We start from the raw sequence: 19,259 nt of genomic DNA, 5'->3' as shown, positions 1-19,259 counted from the left end.
TGCATTTAGTTGCATGGTAATATAGCTGAAAGTGAAAGCTTTGATTATTGTGGTCAAGCACTGCTATTCAGAACTTCAATCTTGTTCTATGCTGCTTGTTGTCTACTGTTTGATATTCTAAAAATATAGCATGAATGCAATGCTGCTGAGTGTCTAACCTTGAGGCACTGTAAGTTCTCACCACTACTCAAATGTGCCAGCAGGTGACATCCATCAAGGCCCCAAGGCTTTTCACTGTGTGATGATAATTTATATTTCGCAAAAGAAAGTAAAGATGAATTTTTTTGTTGATATGGAACGTATATCTTTAATGGTATTCTGCTGTATCTGAACAGTTTCCAACCAAACAAATACATTTCTCAAACAAACAAAAAATAGTTAAGGATTGAAAATGGATCGGAAATACATCGGTGATTTGTTTTAAGTGATACAAAAATCCAAAAATACCCAATTGGGTCTTTAATCAAATCAGGCATTCTTGGTGAAATCTCCCTGTTACTGTCTCTTTCACTTGCAAAAATGTGCACGTCCGGAGCCAGAGCGAGTTTACTTGGATTAAATGTCACATGAGCCATCACATTGTGCAGGGAAAGAGGGAGAGGATGAAATGAGGGAAGTGAGTGGAGTGATGCTTAGGGAGATGGCAATATGAAGAGAAAAATGTACAAAAGAGGGAGGAGAACATGGAGATATGGGTAATGGGGGAGCAAAAAAGGAGGGAGGAGGAGATAAATGTGTAAATGAGAAAATTGGTGGAAAGGGAATGAGGGCATGGCAAAGGGGTGATGGATCGGCAGTGAACGGTGAATAGATGGGACAGTACTATGAAGCAGAACAGAAAATGAGGTAAAATGGCTATACTATAGGGAAAATGAGAATCAAGGAAAAGGTTAAAAATAAGTGACAGTGTATAGAGGGAATGAGAAAGAATAAGTGTTATACAAAAAGATGGAGTTGATTGCTCTATCATTTTAAGCTGTAAAGCAAGAGGTAATGTATGCCACATGTTATGAAGGAGAAAATGGAGGGGTAGCAAAATGCAGCTATCATTGTGCAGTAGCTGTCAAGGGTATACACAGGTACATTGAAAATACAGCTTGGGTCATTTTGAAGGTACATTGCTATCACTCTAATTATCATTTACTTATAACTTGGCGAGAGCTTAGATACACTCTAACATCTGGCTCCCAGCCACCAGTTCTACAGTTTTAAGATCCCAGGCAAGCCTGGCCGAATGGGAGCTGAGTCAGCTGTGGTCTGCAAACGACCTGGACCTGGCCAAAACCGGTCAAGAGCTGACATCAAGAGAAACACGAAAAGAAAGATGTTGCTGTCAGTTGTCCACCCTCTACAGTCCTGGTTGCACACTAAGGGAATGTATCTAAATGTGATATAGATGCATTGTGTTCTGTTTGCTGGCTAATGAATGGAGACACACAACTAATCCTCCACCTACTCAAAGTATGTTCATTTATGTGGGAGGAAGTAAAGCCCTGGATATCTACAGTAGGTCGATACAAAGGAGGGAAGCAGTCGGGCTAAATTCTGTCTGCCTAAGTGGAGGGGAAAAGGTAAAGCAGAGAGCGACGTGGCAAAGATAGCAATGACCTTGGCACAGCTTTGTGTGACAAAGGACTGTGTGCTGCTGAACTATGACTACAAAATCTCCTGGCTCTACTCCTTATGAACGATGGAGCAAATGAATATACATGCTTATGATGAAGGAAGGAAAGGGTTATAATGAGGGGAAAAGAGGTGGAAAACATAAGAGATGGAGAGAGATTTCTCCATGAATGGAAACACTGGCACCCCACTGTATTCCAGTCAACCACACATACTTACATAGAGCTGATACAGTCCACATATACTTAGATATGCTAGCATAAATGTAAAGTATAATCAATTACATAGTCACACATGTTTTTTGACAAACAGTCTCCAATCCTTTGCCATTTGAAACCCTACATATTTTTCATATATATACAACATGCAGCTTATAGTGATTGTTTAGTTGCAGAGACACGTGTTGTTATAAATCCGCACTGAAGGACTGTATATGCACAAGGTATGATTCAGTGTCTTGTGTACATCTGCAGCTCTATCGACATTAGTAAAGTTAATACAAACATTTCTGCTGCTGACTCTCTATAGTACATTCACACATATACATAGACACGCAAAAATGGATTCCTACTCTTTATACCGAGCAAAACTGCTTGAACATTATATGTGTGTGAAAGTTTTATCCGAGTCCATATGATAAATATTAGTGTTGTTTTTATATCTGTCCTATCGTACTCCACTGACCTGCTCTGCTCTCCTGCGATCATTAATTCTTTGTCCTTCTCTCCTTCTCTTGCTCACACACACATGCACGCAAAAGTCCACATTAATTCTACGCTGTCCTCCCAAGTGTCAAAATGCACTCCCTCCCAGCTCTCACATCTCCGCTGTAAATAACAGCCTGTTTGTGTGTCCTCGCATCTGTGTGTGTGTGTGTGTGTGCGCGCGAGTGACTTTTGACACCGCAGGACGATAACCTCCCCCGTTCATCACCATCATCACTCAGCGCCGCCGCCTTGCTTTCATCATCACATTGAGACAGCAACGCTTAGGTCCAGCCTTGTCACAAATCAGCAATACATCACCCACGTGTGTGTGTGTGTGTGTGTGTGTGTGTGTGTGTGTGTGTGTGTGTGTGTTCCTCCATAGTCATTATCCTTGTCAGTCTGTCAGTGTTCCTGCCACATTACTGCCATCAGCTGCAGCCTCAACAACAGGTGTGTGAGTTTGTTTGAAACACAGAGGAATGAATCCCCCGCAGTATTGCAGAACTCTTCAACGCCCTGTTTGGAGTCGGCTTTATGAGAAAGAGAGGCAGATAGATACATGCGGAGATGGAGAGAGAGGAAAAGAGGGGGAGAGTTTAACAACAGAGAAGAGTTTGAGCGAATGAAAGTAAAAGTCCAGGAGGCAGGTGTAGAGACTGAGTCAGATGGAGAGAGACTTTGGAGAGCTTATAACTGTATATAGACAAACAGATGGCAACTTCAAAACTGCAGCGACCTGACTGACAAGGAATGGTGTTTTAACTGTTTCACAACCTAAAATAATAATTTTCAAGACCATCTCTGTTCATGTTGCAGTCCGCTTTTAACATGAAACTAGATGAAAAGAGGAGGGCAACACCACTTCTTTCACAATCTTTCTCTCACCAGTGTGGAATCATTATCCTGAAATGGAGCTGGCTTAATTACTGGGTCTTTATAGAGTGTAGGGACATAATAACTCTGCATTGGATGATGTGCCATCCTAATTTGTTCATTTAATAGGGAAATTGAGCTATGTTTTGTCCATCCAGCCATGTGCCTTTGTCTGCTTGATTGCCGGTATTTAATTTTATATACTTTAATGTCATAGTAAAATAGTGAAAATCGTTTAATGGAAAGATTTTAAATACTCTGTGAAAACAATTTAATATGACGTGAACCTTTTACTTGCTGATGGTAGTCTGGATTTCGCAACAGATCATAAAAGCAGACAGGATGATTTCTTAATTTCTCCCCATACTCACAACATGCCCAGGACGGCGATGTCTGTCATTTAGTAGCGTGGTTTACATGGCAGTGTGGAACAGATATATATAGTTCCCAGGGGATGAATTCTACTGATATTGGAGAGTTACTTACATTCCCAGTACCCCCACCATGAGGTTCACATATATATATATATGAACGTTTTGCTTCTATTTTCGTAACATAGCCCAGATTTCCTTGAAATCTGTTGCATGCCCTGGAAAAAAGCACACACTGGATTGACTCTGTTCAATCATGAACTTTATTTGCACACAGATCTTTTCTTGAGGGACTGTACTTCTCGATGGTGATCTGCTGCAACAACAAGAGCAACAATAGTTTTTTTTGATGGGAGGGAAACAAAAAAACAAACAAAAAACACTTCTACAGCTCATGAGTAATATAAAATACAAGCCAAATACTAAAGCTTGAGCAATCTCACTGAGCAGAACCCACCGGGCAGTTAGTATGGGCGTAGACTTTTAAAAGAATGAAACTCTGGTTTGGCCTCTGCTATGGAAACCAGGTTATTAAGAGAATGCATGACTCAGTGTAGCATGGCAGGAGTACAACTGCTCTGAAAACCCCAAGAAGACCTTTTCTGCTACATTCTGACTCAGTTTCATCCTTTCATCTTTCACGGTTTCTTTTACTCGTGTTGTTTGTCTGTGGTAGAAAATGTTTAATGATGTTGTAGATACTTTGATCCACTGCATCAAGATGAAATATCAAAGAGGGTGTGATGGCTTTGGGTAATTTCATGTATTAAGTAATTTTAAAACCACAGCGGACGCTGAAAAAAACTGTCTGTAGACGCAGCTTTTTCTGGTTTAAAGCGTGTACGTTTTAGGAAGGCAAACATGAATTACTGAGTTCTACTAATTAATTATTTTAATTTAATTACACAGAATTATTGAAAGTAGATGAAAAGGTGACCACATGTAAAAACAAAGCTTACTGAGGTTCAAAAATATTATTTCTAGTGAGTACAATGAAAGATTGTAAAAGAAAATTGTCATGACAGAATATTCATTTCTTTGCGCTTTCTAGTGACAACACGTTCCTCTCCTCATTTTTCTTTTTCCGCCACCATCTCCCATCCATCCCTAGAGGTTATGTGGCAGTAAGTAGATAAACAAGTTATTTATTGTCTCTTTATCAGTGTAAACAAACTAGGAAATGAATACCAAACACTTGACCATTGGCAGACATCTGATCAATACTTCTCGACCAAACAATTTGGAGTCTGTACTTTTGGATGATACATCCATTCAAATTGACCGCTGTTGTTGATGATGCTGTTGTCATGGAAGCGATGGTTGGGGAAAAAAAGGTTGGTGATTTAGTGTCTCTGCCCACACATTATGTGTGTGAGCATGCATGTGTGCCTGCCCTTGGGGCGTCTGTGTAAAGCAAGATTCAGTGCTTTTATTTCCTGCCTGATTTATGCTGTGACGTCTGCCTTTGCGCTCACAATCACATTACTGGAAAGGAGCAAGAGCACGGATCCTGTGTGGTGTGTATGTGCACATCCAAGTGCGTTTGTGTTTGTGAACAAGATTAGTATTTTATTTATTAATATTCAGCAATGTGGTGGTTCCAAAATAGCAGTCAGAGAACAGAAGACACCTACCTTCTCCTCTCGCATCGTTACTTTTTTTCCTCTCGTGTACATCGGCTATGTTTGGATTCCTTTAAATTTGATCCCTAATAATCAAAAGGAATAAAAATTTCATATACAAGGTTCGACAGTGAGTCGACATTAGAGTTTTGAAACACATTTGGATGAAGAATCATCCAATTAAATCATTTCCATTGACTTGTAAGGGTAAAAAAATGACTGATTAAGAGCTCGAATGTGGCACATATTGCTACATTTTATCCTCTTGTAACTTTTATGGTGAGTAGATCCAAAAACATATTGCCGATGGAATATTTCAAAGAGATAAAGAAAGAAAAACATTTACAAAGAAATGAACCATATACAAAGAAAGTGGTGTACAGCTTCTAACATATGTCTGGAAGTATGTTACTATGACAACATCATTGTGGAAGCCCAGGTTACAGGAGCCAGTTAATGTTTGTTCTGTGTTTCTAAATACAAAAAAATACAATTATAAAACTTTACCCGTACAGCACTTTTCAAAAAAACAAAGATAGTGTTATTTTCCAGACTCTTCATTGCAATGAGGCAAGTAAAATCATTCAATCAAAAAAAAAAACAAAACAATGTCATGAAATAAGCAACAGTTATTAACGATAATTAAAAATGATAATAAATGAGTGCCTAGATTAATGAAAAGCCTTGGAACAAACAAAGAAGCAATTTAAAAATCTCATATTCTGCCCCCCTTTTCAGCAAATTAATGAGAATTTGACGTGTCTCGAATGTTTCTTTCAATTTTTATCTCAAAATATTCCAAATTTGGGTAATTTCTCCATGACTGTACTGTTTAAATGTCAGATACAAATATTGCACCCTTCAGGAAGAAGACTGTCTCTGCATATGTAATTGACAGTGTGCAGAAAAACAATTGCCTGTCGCCTTTGACTTTGTACGTGATGATTTTACTTTACAATAAAGGTAAATTCTTTGCACAGCCTTCATCTTTGACATATGTGTATAGTTAGCTGGAAGACAACACTACTGGTATAAAATCACTAGTTTAGCAGTGCAGAGCTGCAGCTTGGAATGATAATTAGGTAACTGCCAATTTTCATGTCGTCTTAATAGGCCATGTTTCAATCACTATTTCAGACCAGCTCCATGGACTAAAAACAGATATGTATGTAAATGAGAACAGCTTTTTGGGGAATTTGGAGGGGGTAAAGGAATAGCGGTGGTAAGCCTCTTCATATTCTCCAGATTTTCACCATATCAGACCTTTTAAAGATACCTGTGATTCTCATGAATTTGTGATTTTTTTTCTAATTAGATATTTTTTCATCTTGTGGATACTGCAAAGGCACTGATCTCAAGTGAGCTGATTCATTAGTCATAAATGTTTGAACAGCCTCCCCAAAGCCTTAGTTTAAAGGCATACAGTACATACTGTATATAGGCCTCTCCTCTCCTCTCCTCTCCTCTCCTCTCCTCTCCTCTCCTCTCCTCTCCTCTCCTCTCCTCTCCTCTCCTCTCCTCTCCTCTCCTCTCCTCTCCTCTCCTCGCCTCGCGTTTGCCCTCTAGACATATAACCTACCACTGTCCTGTGTCACAGAGCTAGTTTGAAATGTGTACAGATCATTTTCCAGCAGTGTCATCTTCAAACTGATTGGGACACTATTCATTATTTATCTCTAATGGAATAGTGAATGAGTCTTTGTGTTTCACTCTTTATCGCTTTGTCCAGGCCCGTTTGTCTCACCTCATCTATACTGCATGAATATAAAAAGAACCAAGACTCAATCAGTGGGAGGATATTTACAGTTACCAAATGCTGAAGAATCAAATTATTGAAGGATAAATATTTCATGAGGTCTTTTGATGAACAGGCAGTCGGCATACCGTTCCTAACTGCTTTCAAACAGCATTTGGTTTTGAATTTGGGGTGTGTGTGTGAAGGCGGTGCTAAAATTAATTGTCCTTCAGAAGTTAAATTTGATGAACAGTTTGAAGTGTAGGGCAGAAGGAAAGAGAAAAGTTCAGGTTTTCAGGATTATTGCTGGTCACACATTTCTCTGTTTAAGTTAAATTTATTGTTTTAGACTGTTTAATTACATTATAGTAACCTAGAAAGGGCAGAAGCTGCTCATTCTGTCAAATGATTAAGCAGGAAAGTGGATTTCTGTGGCACATCCCTGGACTGAGAATACTAATCTTATTGCATTAAAGTAATATTTTCAAGAAGATTTTATCCAGAATGCACTTTGCACCTTTAGGACAGCTCCTTTTCCTCAGTAGGTTTGGCCTCTGTTAGATTTAAACCACATCCTTTGTGGTAAAAACAGAAGACTATAGAGGACCAATTACAACAACAGTTTTCTGAATATGGTACCAAGCAGGCCTCAGTCTGTTGCCTGCCTGGCTATTAATGGAATTTGCAACCTGTGCGTTATTCACATGCACAGACACACACATGCACACTATATAATACAAGGCCCATTTTCTGGTCAGCGAAATACAGTTAGCAGTGCTTCATTGCACTGGCTTACACAATTAGTGGCCCAATGGATTCAGGGGATAAACTGGGTTGAAATGAGAGACTAAAAGGGAAGAAACGGAGAGGAAAAAAAACACAACCCGTGGTTAATTGTGTGTAACAGACCAAAGAAAAGACCAAATCTCCACCAGCCAGTCAACACCCCAAGTCGCCTCATTTTGTTTTAGCAGTGCTGCAGGTTGACCTTTCTTTTTTATGACTAATTTAGTATTGACTAGTGGGAACTTTATCTGCCACTACAGATACTGGCACACACCAGTCTTCTCTTCTTCCATTTCCCTTTGTGCAGCAACCATTCTGGCTGAGTCGGTGTGTCCTACTTGGGCAGTGTTTGACCTTAAAATGAACACTATTGTCAACTAATTTCTTCTTCTTACCCTATCTTTCTCAAGCTTGGTCACTATTCTAGGGCTATATACTTACAGTCTACACATCTAGACGTTTCAGGCATGTCATCGTAGAGTGAAGGCTGCTGTTCTGTGCAGCTTTATTCAGCCCATGTTTGAAGAATACAGCTGGTACACCTTTTTTAGCCTTCCATATCATATTACAAAGTTCATTTGGAGATGGTTTCTTCCCGTCACTCTTATATCAAGATATATCAAGTGAGCATGTTTGGTTCCACAAATGTTTGTATTCAGATACTTCATAGTCACATCAGTCTTACCCCTAATTTCCACATAACGCGAAAGCGCAGCGCTGCGCTCTTGAATCGTACTGCACAACACTCAGAACCCATTCTCTTCTATCAGACAATTTCCACTGCATGCGCTGCAGAGCGCCAGCGCCGCGTCCCTGAAGTGCCGGAGCGCGCCACGACGCTGGAGATTCACTTCAGGTCTATTTTCTGCGCCGCTGCTTCAAAACCTCATAAATTCACTGTCATTGAGAAAGCACCAGACAGGAAGTTCAATCGGAACTTTCAAAATAAAACACAATGCACGACCTCTCGGACGTAATTTTTTTCCTATATGTTGTTATTACACCTCTGGAGGCACGAGCATCAGGTCAACAGGGTCCCAGATACAACACGACGCCATGGACGAAGAGAAATTACCATTTTTTATATAGAATAAACCATACAAAATGAACTATTGGATAAAGAAAATCACTCATTTGAGATCAAAACATAAATCATGTTCTCACCCATGCTAGAAGTACTATAAATCACAGAGCAATGTGGCTGGGTCGAGCAGAGCGACCTTGTAGAAGCGAAATGAGGTGTGGTTTATTTATTTTCTGTTTATATCATGTGTTGTTATCGCGTAATATCGCTATTCACATGAGAGCCTCTCCGAGGAGCAGCCCTTCCCATCCGGAGGGCGCGCCGCTGCGCTGCGCTTGGAGTATGCTTTGACTTTCGGAGCAAGATGGCGGCGCTTCGTTCCGCTGCTATCGCGTTATATGGAAATTCGGGGTTAGCATGCTACATAAATATTAGGAAGGAATTTCAATTACAAATGTTCTCTAATAGTGAGTATTGATTTCCTCTTCTCCTTTCTCATGCTTTTATTTTGATTAGGCGCCATCTTTGATGAGTCGGCACGGAAAGATGACGAGGTGTTTCGCCTTGCTGTGGCAGATCTCAATTTGAACAATGAGATCTTGGAGACAGAGAAGATAACCATCTCTGTGGAATTCGTTGATGGGAACAACCCTTTCCAGGCTGTGCAAGAAGGTAGGATGATCACAATCTGTTGTCTTGAACCAGCAGAACTCAGCAGGTGCGTCAGTTTCAACGTGAAACGAAGTGCAACTTTCTGAGTACTGACATTTCATATTTTGGTATTGACATGAAAAGTTATTCAGATAGTCTCAACAGGCTTCTCGTCACAATTTCCAACCTTTACTTTTGCTTAAACATATATTAATTAAGCATTTTTGTTCAAATCTTGTATCATATTGCATGTATGACCACGAGGTTCGTCAGTCATTAAAAAAGATATCCTGAACAATTTCTTTAAAGAATGTGGGCCCGTTACGATTACATGGACATCCATTATATTCAAGCCCCTATTTAGCTAGATTATACAATGCAGATTATATGCGGCAGGTAAATCTCTCTGTATTTCAAAATATAGTGTAGTAATGTGGTGTTGCAATGTTTTACATCAACCAGCAATTCTTGGTTTGTGACTGTTGAAGATTAAAGCAGTCGTAATATCAGCGATACAGTCAGCTACAGCAGCTGTAAGTCCGGTGAAGACTGAGGTGGGAAATAATTCCAAAGGGTTCAAGAAACGTTTATGATGCTCCAATTTAAAATGAAACTTAGTTCAGTGAAAACAGGTTCCATGAGGTTTAGAACCTTTTAATAATGCTTTTGTCCAGCTGATGTTCTTGACTCATTTTTCAGATACCCTCAACTGTAGATAAGACATTAGACGGCAACAATGAGATGCATGATTCAGTGAGTACTGCATTAGTTTTTTTCTTTAGGTACTGATTTTTCATTTACTTACAGATAAGTGGTTACCAGAGGAAGTTATGCAATTTTACTAGATTTACAGAACACATTCATCTTTAAAAGAAAAAATATGTAAAAATTAACAAATTTTGCCTTCCACTTTCAAATGTAGGTTTGTTCCTGCCGTTACAGTATCATCCAACTTCCTATAGATCATTAGAACTATTGAATACTGCCATATGACTGCTTCACAGCATCACAAAACCATGCACTCTTATTTTTTGGTCATTAGAGTAGCTTTATTTATTAGTTTGTTGTCGTTCTACACAATCATTTAAACTCCCAAAAACAGCATTTGTTCCCACCAAGATTACAGAAGTAACAGAAACATGGGATGTCATTGAAGAGAGGCAGAAAGAGAAAGATTGTGTGGGTGTATTGAATGGCACTGTGACGTTACCAGTGCTGTAGGGGAGGCAGAGACACACACAGAAAGCATAAATCACATATCATAGGAATAAGCAGGCAGACACAAAATGCATGCGCTTTCAGGCCAACAAGAGTGGAAATACCAACATGCAAACTACCAGTTACCCCACTACAACTCAACTCATGGTATTGTGGAATTGGAAGAATGAAGAATTATCTTATGAGCAGGTGAAGTGTATTTCAAAGAAGCTTGTGTTCATTTCCATTTTGAAATGAATCTGAGCCATTTATCATCAATTTAATTTCTTTTTTCAATTTCAAGGCTTCATACTCCCAGTGAGGTGTTTTGTGGTCAAAAAAATGAAACAAAGTCACAGCTGGACTTTGAGGAGTCTCACTTCTTCCTGCTTTTTCAAACAGAGCAAACAATAAATCTTTGCTACATCAGACAGCTAGGCAGCTTTCAGACACTTTCACTTTATAACTGAAACCATTTTAATCCGGAAATATAACAAATCACAAAATACTGCGATACAGCACTAATGTTACTGGCACTGCTTGCATGACTAATGATTCATCTGACAAAGGATGTGCCACACACATTCTTTTCAAATTGTATTGTGTGAATTGCTAATCAGGGCATTTGTTTTTGCGTTTGATAGTCATCCAAAAGCTTTTGTGAAGTAGGTATAAACCTCAGCTATTATCTTCTTTCTGATTTTTAATGATTAATGGTTTTGCTTGGAAATGTCATTGTTGATTCATGTTAATATCTTTCATTTGGATTCTATAGAATATTTGCATTTACCAAAGAAAACAGCTCGGAAGGATACATTATTGGAAAAAACACTTCTTTAAGTTGTGATGAGCTCAGTAGACCCAATAATGAGGCTATCCGAGACAGATACAACTGCTGTCCATATGGACCAGTATCCATGACTGGAGAAACATATTGCACTGAGTACAAGTTTTTCACGGAGAAGCTAGTATGTTGGCACAAAATAAAATTTGGATGATAAATTGATCATCGCCCAAATATCCATGTGTGTGTCAGCCTTTTTGACTGGCTGTCTGCCTTTTGAGCAATTTACTTCCATGTAAATAGGGATTTTATCAAAATACAGGAATAGGCAGGCATTTGAAAGAAGCAGGTACAGTACTAACATACTGTCCAAACTTTACAGTGAAACAGAACCAAATCAATCAGTCTCAAAAGGCAAGCCATACTTCTGTGTTTTTTTTATTATTATTTATGGAAGGCTTGTGTATTATGACTGTGACATACTGTAGACTCCACAAGCTTTTTCATTGCATATCAGTCTCAGATCTTTTTTGTGTTCATAATGAATACCTACACATTTGTAAGGGAATTTTGATGCAATTAATGATATGGGAAATCTCTTCAATAAAGACATGATACGTTCAGATGTTGCAAACTGAGCTGCAAAGTCACTGAAGGAGATTGGCATTACAGTGTATGTGTGTTCTTTCGTTTAGTAATAAGCATCTGATTAAAGTTAAGGATTACAGTAAACAGGAGAAGATGAGGGGAGAAAGACTTAATGTTAGAAATGTCACTGATTTCTATCAGAAGATTTTGCTCCATAGTACTCTATGCAACGATGAAAGTTGGTAGTCACATACTGGTCTCACATCTTGGCAGATTTTTCTTATTGACTTCAGATAAACAAAAACCAATAGATTTAACTAGGCAGCATGGAAAATGCCAGAACTTAGAATCCCTCCAGTGATTTAATTAACTGATAATCAAATACAAAGGCCCGATTATCAGCACCCGTGCACACACGGAAATACATGCACACACACCAGAAACATTATATTAGCTTTGGCTAAGAGAGTGATGGAAAGTAAGGAGAATAAATCTGCAAGCTGGTTTGCATTTCAGTCAAACCAGCAGCAGGAGTCACGCCTGTAGCAAACAATGGTGACCAAATTCCCAGTGTGTCTATGTTTCAGAGATTCGCTCCGGCGACCTTGCATGGATGTGTTGTCTGTGTTTGTGTACTTCTAAGACCCTTGTTAAGGCTCATGCTTTGATATAACTGCTCTGCAATGATGTTTGGTACTCAGGCTATAATTCTTTGAAGTCCCAACCTGAGTCCTTCCATTAGCTGGGCTTTGTGTGCATGCAGGCTAAATTGCTGTGTTTGTTTCTTACTTCTTTCATTCAGGCAAAGTGAGCAGCTTGAATCTCAAGTGTCTTATTTTGAATATTAGCATTGTGTGAAATAAAGACAGTGAGGAAAAAGAGATGTGACAGCACAGCAGGAGGCAGCATTTGAATATTTGCTCTTTGACCAAGCAGACTGAGCCAACAGCATGTTTCTGCATCCTGCGGTATGTCTCAATTTTGTCTTTATGCTGACATAGATTTTCCGCACTTCATATATTATGTTTTTTTATTCTCTTTTTGTCATCCCTTGTTCTCTAGTCGAGTGTGCGCTGTTTTTCACTCATACACCACATTCAAAGGATTGTTTTTATGGATAGACTGAAGTCTGCTAATTTGTAATTGCAGGGGACTTCAACCATCTAGTGTTTAATGATAAACTAGCTTTGCTTCTCAGTTTTTGCTTTTCTCATCCTTGACTGTTTGAACTCCAGCAGGCCACTAAGTCCCTCAGTCTGTTGACTGGTCTGTCCAAATTTGTGGGTGGTACAAGGAATTCTTCCCTGTCTTCATTTCTGCCGGTACTGAACAGACCGCCTAACTCATTTCCCTGCCTTTCTGCCTGCTGGTCTTCTGTTTGCCCATCTGTTTGTGTAGTTAGCAAGCTGATGAATTGATTGGCTGTCTCTCTATCTGCCTGTCTATCAGTGTATTTGTCCTGCTAACTAGTAACCTCGCTGACAAGTCAGTGGCTTTCACCTCCGTGTTCTGTGTGACTTGGTGCAGCTGTAAGCAGAAACAAAAGACAGTAGGTTACACACATTTGGAAGATTTTGATATTTAGAAAAAATGAAATACGATTAATCTATTCTTTTTCTATTATCCATAGAACATGCACACATATATACATAAATATATAAATTCTGATCTAAATTTGAATTTGAATTAAAGATATTACAGCCGCCTTTTACTAGCTTGGAGTCCACTGATCAGACATACAAAAATTATATATATATATATATATATATATATATATATATATATATATACATATATATAATGCAGCTACATAAATTATAAATGTCACAACACTTATGGGGTTCATTAAAATATTGCAATAGCTAATCATTTGTAAACACTCAAACCCACTGCATTCAGAGCCATGATTAATAGCAACATGAACCACTTGTCTAGCCTAGCCGCGCTAGACAACCCACGGCAACGAATTTAATTCTCTGCCAGGGTGGGTCGAGTTACCTTCCATAAGGCTCGAGGCTGGATTCTCCTAAAACTGGCCGGACCAATCACCATGAAGTGTAGAGTCAGAAGGCGGGCGTAACGAAGTGACGACAGAGGCGTGACGATTCTGACAGAAACGTCCAGCGTACGCCGCACAATAAACAGTTATCTTTCGACTCGGCTTTGGCCACAGCCCTTAAAGATTTGAAGCTAAAATTCAACTTGAAAGATAAACAAAGGACGGCACTTAAGTGTTTCATTGAGAAGAAAGACGTATTTGGACTTATGCCAACGGGATATGGCAAATCCTTAATATACCAGTTGGCTCCGCGGCTCCGCTGGTTGGGAAGCTAATGGGACTTAGCCACAATCCGCCGGTGCGCTCGGAACTACGTCAGCCTATTCGTTGCGTTGATTGGTTGTATACCTACCCAATTGCTGCAGAGGGATTTGATAGACAACCTTTTAGCCCGCCTCCCTTCCTGTCGAGCTTCCCTAGACCCTTGTGCCGTCAGAAACATGGGTGTAGCGTGGCTAGGCTACCACTTGTCCTCTTTAAAGGCTAAATTTACATACGTGAAAGTATATAGTGATAATTTGTGCCTTGCCTTTCGTCACTCTGTGCTGGCAATGCAAGTGTAATTAGCACCTGATTTGCAAAGGTAGTAGCTCATTATGCAATCAGCATTTGGGAGTCCCTCTTAGATGCATTCTGTGTGAAGCTGAGCTCAGTTGACGAGGTTCAGTGGTGGGATTAGTTGGAGACCACCAGTCTTAAAAAAAAGAACTCATAATGGAAGAATGTTGCAGGGAGGGAGACTGGCAGTCTCAGTAGAAGCTCAGAGAGGAAGGTGAAGTGCTGTGACATGTTTGGTCTCTCAATGGAATATGCATGTAAATTCAGCCAAGTGCATGATCAAAGAGTGCAATTGCGATGCTATAGTGATTTGTTTGTTTTCTAAACATCAAGCTCTGTTTTCCATCCCCCAGTCTTCTCTGTGTTTGGAGTTGTTGAACAGCCAGATATAATACTGGGTTCATTTCTGATCAAGAATCTTTTGTATTAACATAGAGTCTTGAGGAACATGCACCTTTCCTGCTGTCAATAAAAGTGCTACGTAATGATGCTCCACACGGAAATGACCCTCACAAATTCACTGAGACACAGTAAACCTAAGTGTGCAACCAGTCAGATCTGCGTTGTTTACTCTCCCTTGTGCAAATCTGTTAAAAAGCAGGGTGTACCATTCACAGACATTATTGATTTTAGGGTCATTTGTGGAATGTGGCACAGTTACATAAAATAACATAAAAGCCATCATTGCAGCATAATTACTTGATTGCATTGAGAGGAAAATAACCCAAAGAGGATGCCACATCCCCACATCGGTGTGAAGCCTTCATCACTGCAGCAGTATACATTAGAACTGCCCTGTGCTCTCTAAAAAAACATTCTCTTTGCTATGAAGCAATAGAACCATTATACTGAAGTGAGTAATAAAAAATGGCACATCACAATAACCATCTCTAACAATGCAGCACGTATTACAATATTGAGCTGTCCAACTAGATTTTAATTTCAAACAGAATTATCTGTTTAAATGCTGTATCCAAATAATTTACTGTGCTCTCTGCCCTGACGTCCATGTGGGTGTGTGTGTGTTTGTGTGTACAGAATTGTCTCAGGAGTGTGTAAATGGGCTCAGATTAAATCGCATGCCCTCTCTTCCTCCCTTTCTTTCTCCGGCATGGCACTTAATTGTGGTTCTGCTCCTGTCACTTATATTCACATTTAACTCCCTACAGCATATCCCCTCACCAGTTTCCATAGTCCAGACTTGTGGAACTGTAATGTCTGTGTGTGTGCATGTGTGTGTGGTGTGTGTGTGGTGTGTGTATGGTCAGTGTATGCCCGTTCATGTCTCCATCGATTAAGGCAATGAGAATCACCTAATTGGATAACAGTCTATGGAAAGGTGGGGGGGTGAGGAAATGGAAAGCAGGAGGAGACCGCAGGAGGGAGGGAACTCAATAGTTGTCTCAGCTTATTTTTCATCTCAGCTTAGACGTGACACACAGGCCACACAGCTGCATTTATGCACACACTGCCACACGCATTGGGGGGTGGGGGGGACGTTCACACCTTTGCTAGAAGGTATGCAAACTTGAACCTGCATAATCTTGACAGAGCCTGCCAGCATCTATAACTGTTAGTGTGTTGTGTCTGTTTGTGCCACTGAAATGTAGGGCTCCCTACCAATGCCATTACCTCTGAGTGATCTATTTTTACTGTTATTTAATGCTAAATACCACTGTGTACGACAATATAATTGAATGAATAATTCTAAGCATTGAATGACGAATATACGACTGTGATTCATTCCATCAGTTATCCAGTGATACAGTGTAGATAGCTGCAGAATTCAGCACTAAATCAGGGGCAAAATTTTGAAAAATCTTTTCTAACAAACATCTATGAAACATTTTAAATTTTAATTGGCTAGGTGGTACTGCGACTTAGAAGCACATTAACCTTTTGTTAAGAAAAATTAAATACATTTTTCAAAATCATTTACAATCAGATGTTTGTAGCTGACAACACTTAAAGCCATCAAGCAAATATGCCAAACCTTTCTTAGTTCCATCTTCTCAGATTTGAGGTATTTCTGCTTTTATCTGTTTGATATTTTGCAGTACATTGAAGATGAATTCTGTTAGTGTTTTGAATTATTGGTCAAAAAAAGCAAGCCATCTGAGGACTTTAAGAGTTTTTTTTTTTTCCCCAATTTTATGACATTTCACAGACATTTGCTGTAACTCTATGAAAGACTGTAACAAATAGTTTCCTTCAGCTAGAAACTGAGAAAACAGAAGTTTCCATTTTTGCCGAAGCTCTCATTGTCCTGAATGTGATTCATTTTCTTCTGTTAAATATTCCCTCTGGAATCCAGGGCTCTCTGTAGTCCATGCTCTGAAAATCTCAGGCCCATTATGTCTGTTACTGTGATGAAGATGATCACACATATGTTTATTTCCTCCTGCCTTGACTTACAGCACTTTAATCTGTCAAGTGGTCCAAAGGGATGCTGCCAAGCTTCAGTTCGAGTCATCCAGAAGGTCGTCAAATTCAGAATTCAGATCCTTTAAGTAAACTCTGACTATAATCATATAGTTTTTGATTAACAGGATTTGTAGTGACACTGGCAGGGACGGCTGGTATAAATGGGCTAACAGGACAAAGCCCTCCCAAGCAAACACAAAAAAGATGAGAAAATTATTTTTTTTTAAAACTTACAACAGATTATTTTAAGTTTAGGTGAAACCAAAGGTAGCAACAGCACCAATCAGTCAAAAGAAAAACATAGAATATCTCTAAATGGGCTTATTTTTTACAGCCCCAGCAGATGCAGTCCGCTTTCATTCATTTCATTCTTGTAAGTGATTGACAGGTGTCATGTCCCGCCCCCGTTATTTACTGATCATTTGGGCTAACTTCACTCAGCCCACAGGCCACTGAATTTTGACCAGTAACAGGGAGTTAATACAGCGGTGCTGCCATTTGTGGCAGAGTTAGGAAGGAGGGAGAGAAAGTTAAGCTATAACGGGCGTTAGCATGAACGAGGTGGATTATTTTTTGATTTTTTTTCCATTTTCCTCAATGTCTTTGGAGGAAAAGCTTGAAGTTAAGAAACTGGGATCACGTCGGCCAAACGATGTTCAAATAACTCAACGGGACAAACGACAAAATCGTAAGTTTTGCGTTTCTTGGTTTGACAGAAAGGACTGGCTAACGGCAAGTATAGCTAAAAATTCACTTTTCTGTTTCCCATGCTTACTTTTTGGAGGAGATACCGCATGGACTCAACAAGGAATTGTGGATTTGTGACTGTGCAAGCTGATGAGACAACCGTTGTGAGTGAGTGAGTGAGTGAGTGAGTGAGTGAGTGAGAGAGAGAGAGAGAGAGGTATAGTGTACCTGTAATTGATGTAACTGTGTGTATCATAGGTGATGTTGCTTTTGCAGCTGTGTTAACTATTTAATCAGTATTATGCATTTGTTAGCCCACCCAACAAATTTCACCACCAGCCACCACTGGACACTGGCATTGTAGAAATTGCTTGTGTAGACTATCCCAATATAACATTTTACATTTTAGATGAACTACAACAATAAACCAACTCACAAACAAGGGAAATTGAGGAATATCCCCAATACTGTTTAACCTGTGTCACTCTTTTTTCCTCAAAATATTGACTTTCATGAATGTAATACAAATTACAATGCTTGAGTGGACTTCCGGGTTGTGACATGTAGGGAGAGGACTCGCATGGGAAGGCTCCCGGTTCACTTTCTGTAATTCTCCCTTCTGGACGAATCTTCCGCAAAACTTTCTAACACAATTTTAACTGTTGACGTTAGTTGAACTTGTTCCTCGGAGATGAGCACGTCTAAACACGCTAAGTCCGTTAACCTACAGACTCCGGCCACGCGGGCTGCGGGTAAGTTAGCTTCCTTTGCTAACAACCCCCCGATTACGGCAGGAGATCCTGTGACACCTGAAAAGCCTGCAGCTACGGTGGTGGCTATGGATCACCTTTCTGCCGAATTCGCTAAACAGAGAACTACACTTAAGGAAGATGTCTCTACTTTGATTCAAGACGCAATCAAACCAATACAAAATGCACTGGACTCACTACAGACAACAGTGACCTCGTTCCAGAAACGCCTTGCCTCTGTTGAGTCTGTAGCAGGTGATAATTTTGACTAACAGTAGCGGAGTCCACTATCAAAACGCTCCAGAACCAGAACCAGTCACTGCTGGACCGATGTGACGACCTCGAGAACCGCTCGCGGAGATTTAATCTCCGTATATTAAATATTCCCGAAGGAAGCGAGAATGGGAAAGACCCCGTAAGGTTCATGTCAGAGGTTTTGATGGAAGTGATGGGCCCTGATGTTTTTTCTACGCCGCCTGAACTGGAGAGAGCACACCGTACCCCGACCTCCAAAGCCGGGCAAAGATCGACCCCCCGCACGTTTCTGGTCTGCTTCTCCAGATTCCAACAGAAGGAAGCTGCACTGCGCTGGGCTAAGAATCATGAACTCAAATACCAGGGTGCCACTATAAGGATCTACCAGGATGTCAGCGCAACACTCGCTAAAAAGAGAGCCGCGTTTAACCACATCAAGCAGGCCTTATACCAGAAGAACATCAGATTCCACCAGCTCTACCCAGCTCGGCTGCGAGTGATGTGCGACGACGACGTGCTCACCTTCGACTCACCTGATGATGCCCAGAAGTTTTTCGATGGGAGAT

General features: G+C 40.0%; 1 protein-coding gene across 1 annotated transcript in view; it reads left to right on the top strand.

The window, feature by feature from the left end:
- Positions 1-19,259, top strand: part of grid2 (glutamate receptor, ionotropic, delta 2) — a 537,930-nt gene that overhangs the window by 88,851 nt on the left and 429,820 nt on the right. The window contains 1 exon segment of the mRNA XM_051950360.1: positions 9,258-9,413. Coding sequence (XP_051806320.1) covers positions 9,258-9,413 — 156 coding nt within the window.

The sequence above is a fragment of the Acanthochromis polyacanthus genome, chromosome 7 (assembly GCF_021347895.1).
Source record: "Acanthochromis polyacanthus isolate Apoly-LR-REF ecotype Palm Island chromosome 7, KAUST_Apoly_ChrSc, whole genome shotgun sequence".
NCBI lineage: Eukaryota > Metazoa > Chordata > Actinopteri > Pomacentridae > Acanthochromis > Acanthochromis polyacanthus.
Note: the sequence above shows the minus strand (reverse complement) of the source record. Positions and strands in the feature narration are given on the sequence as shown.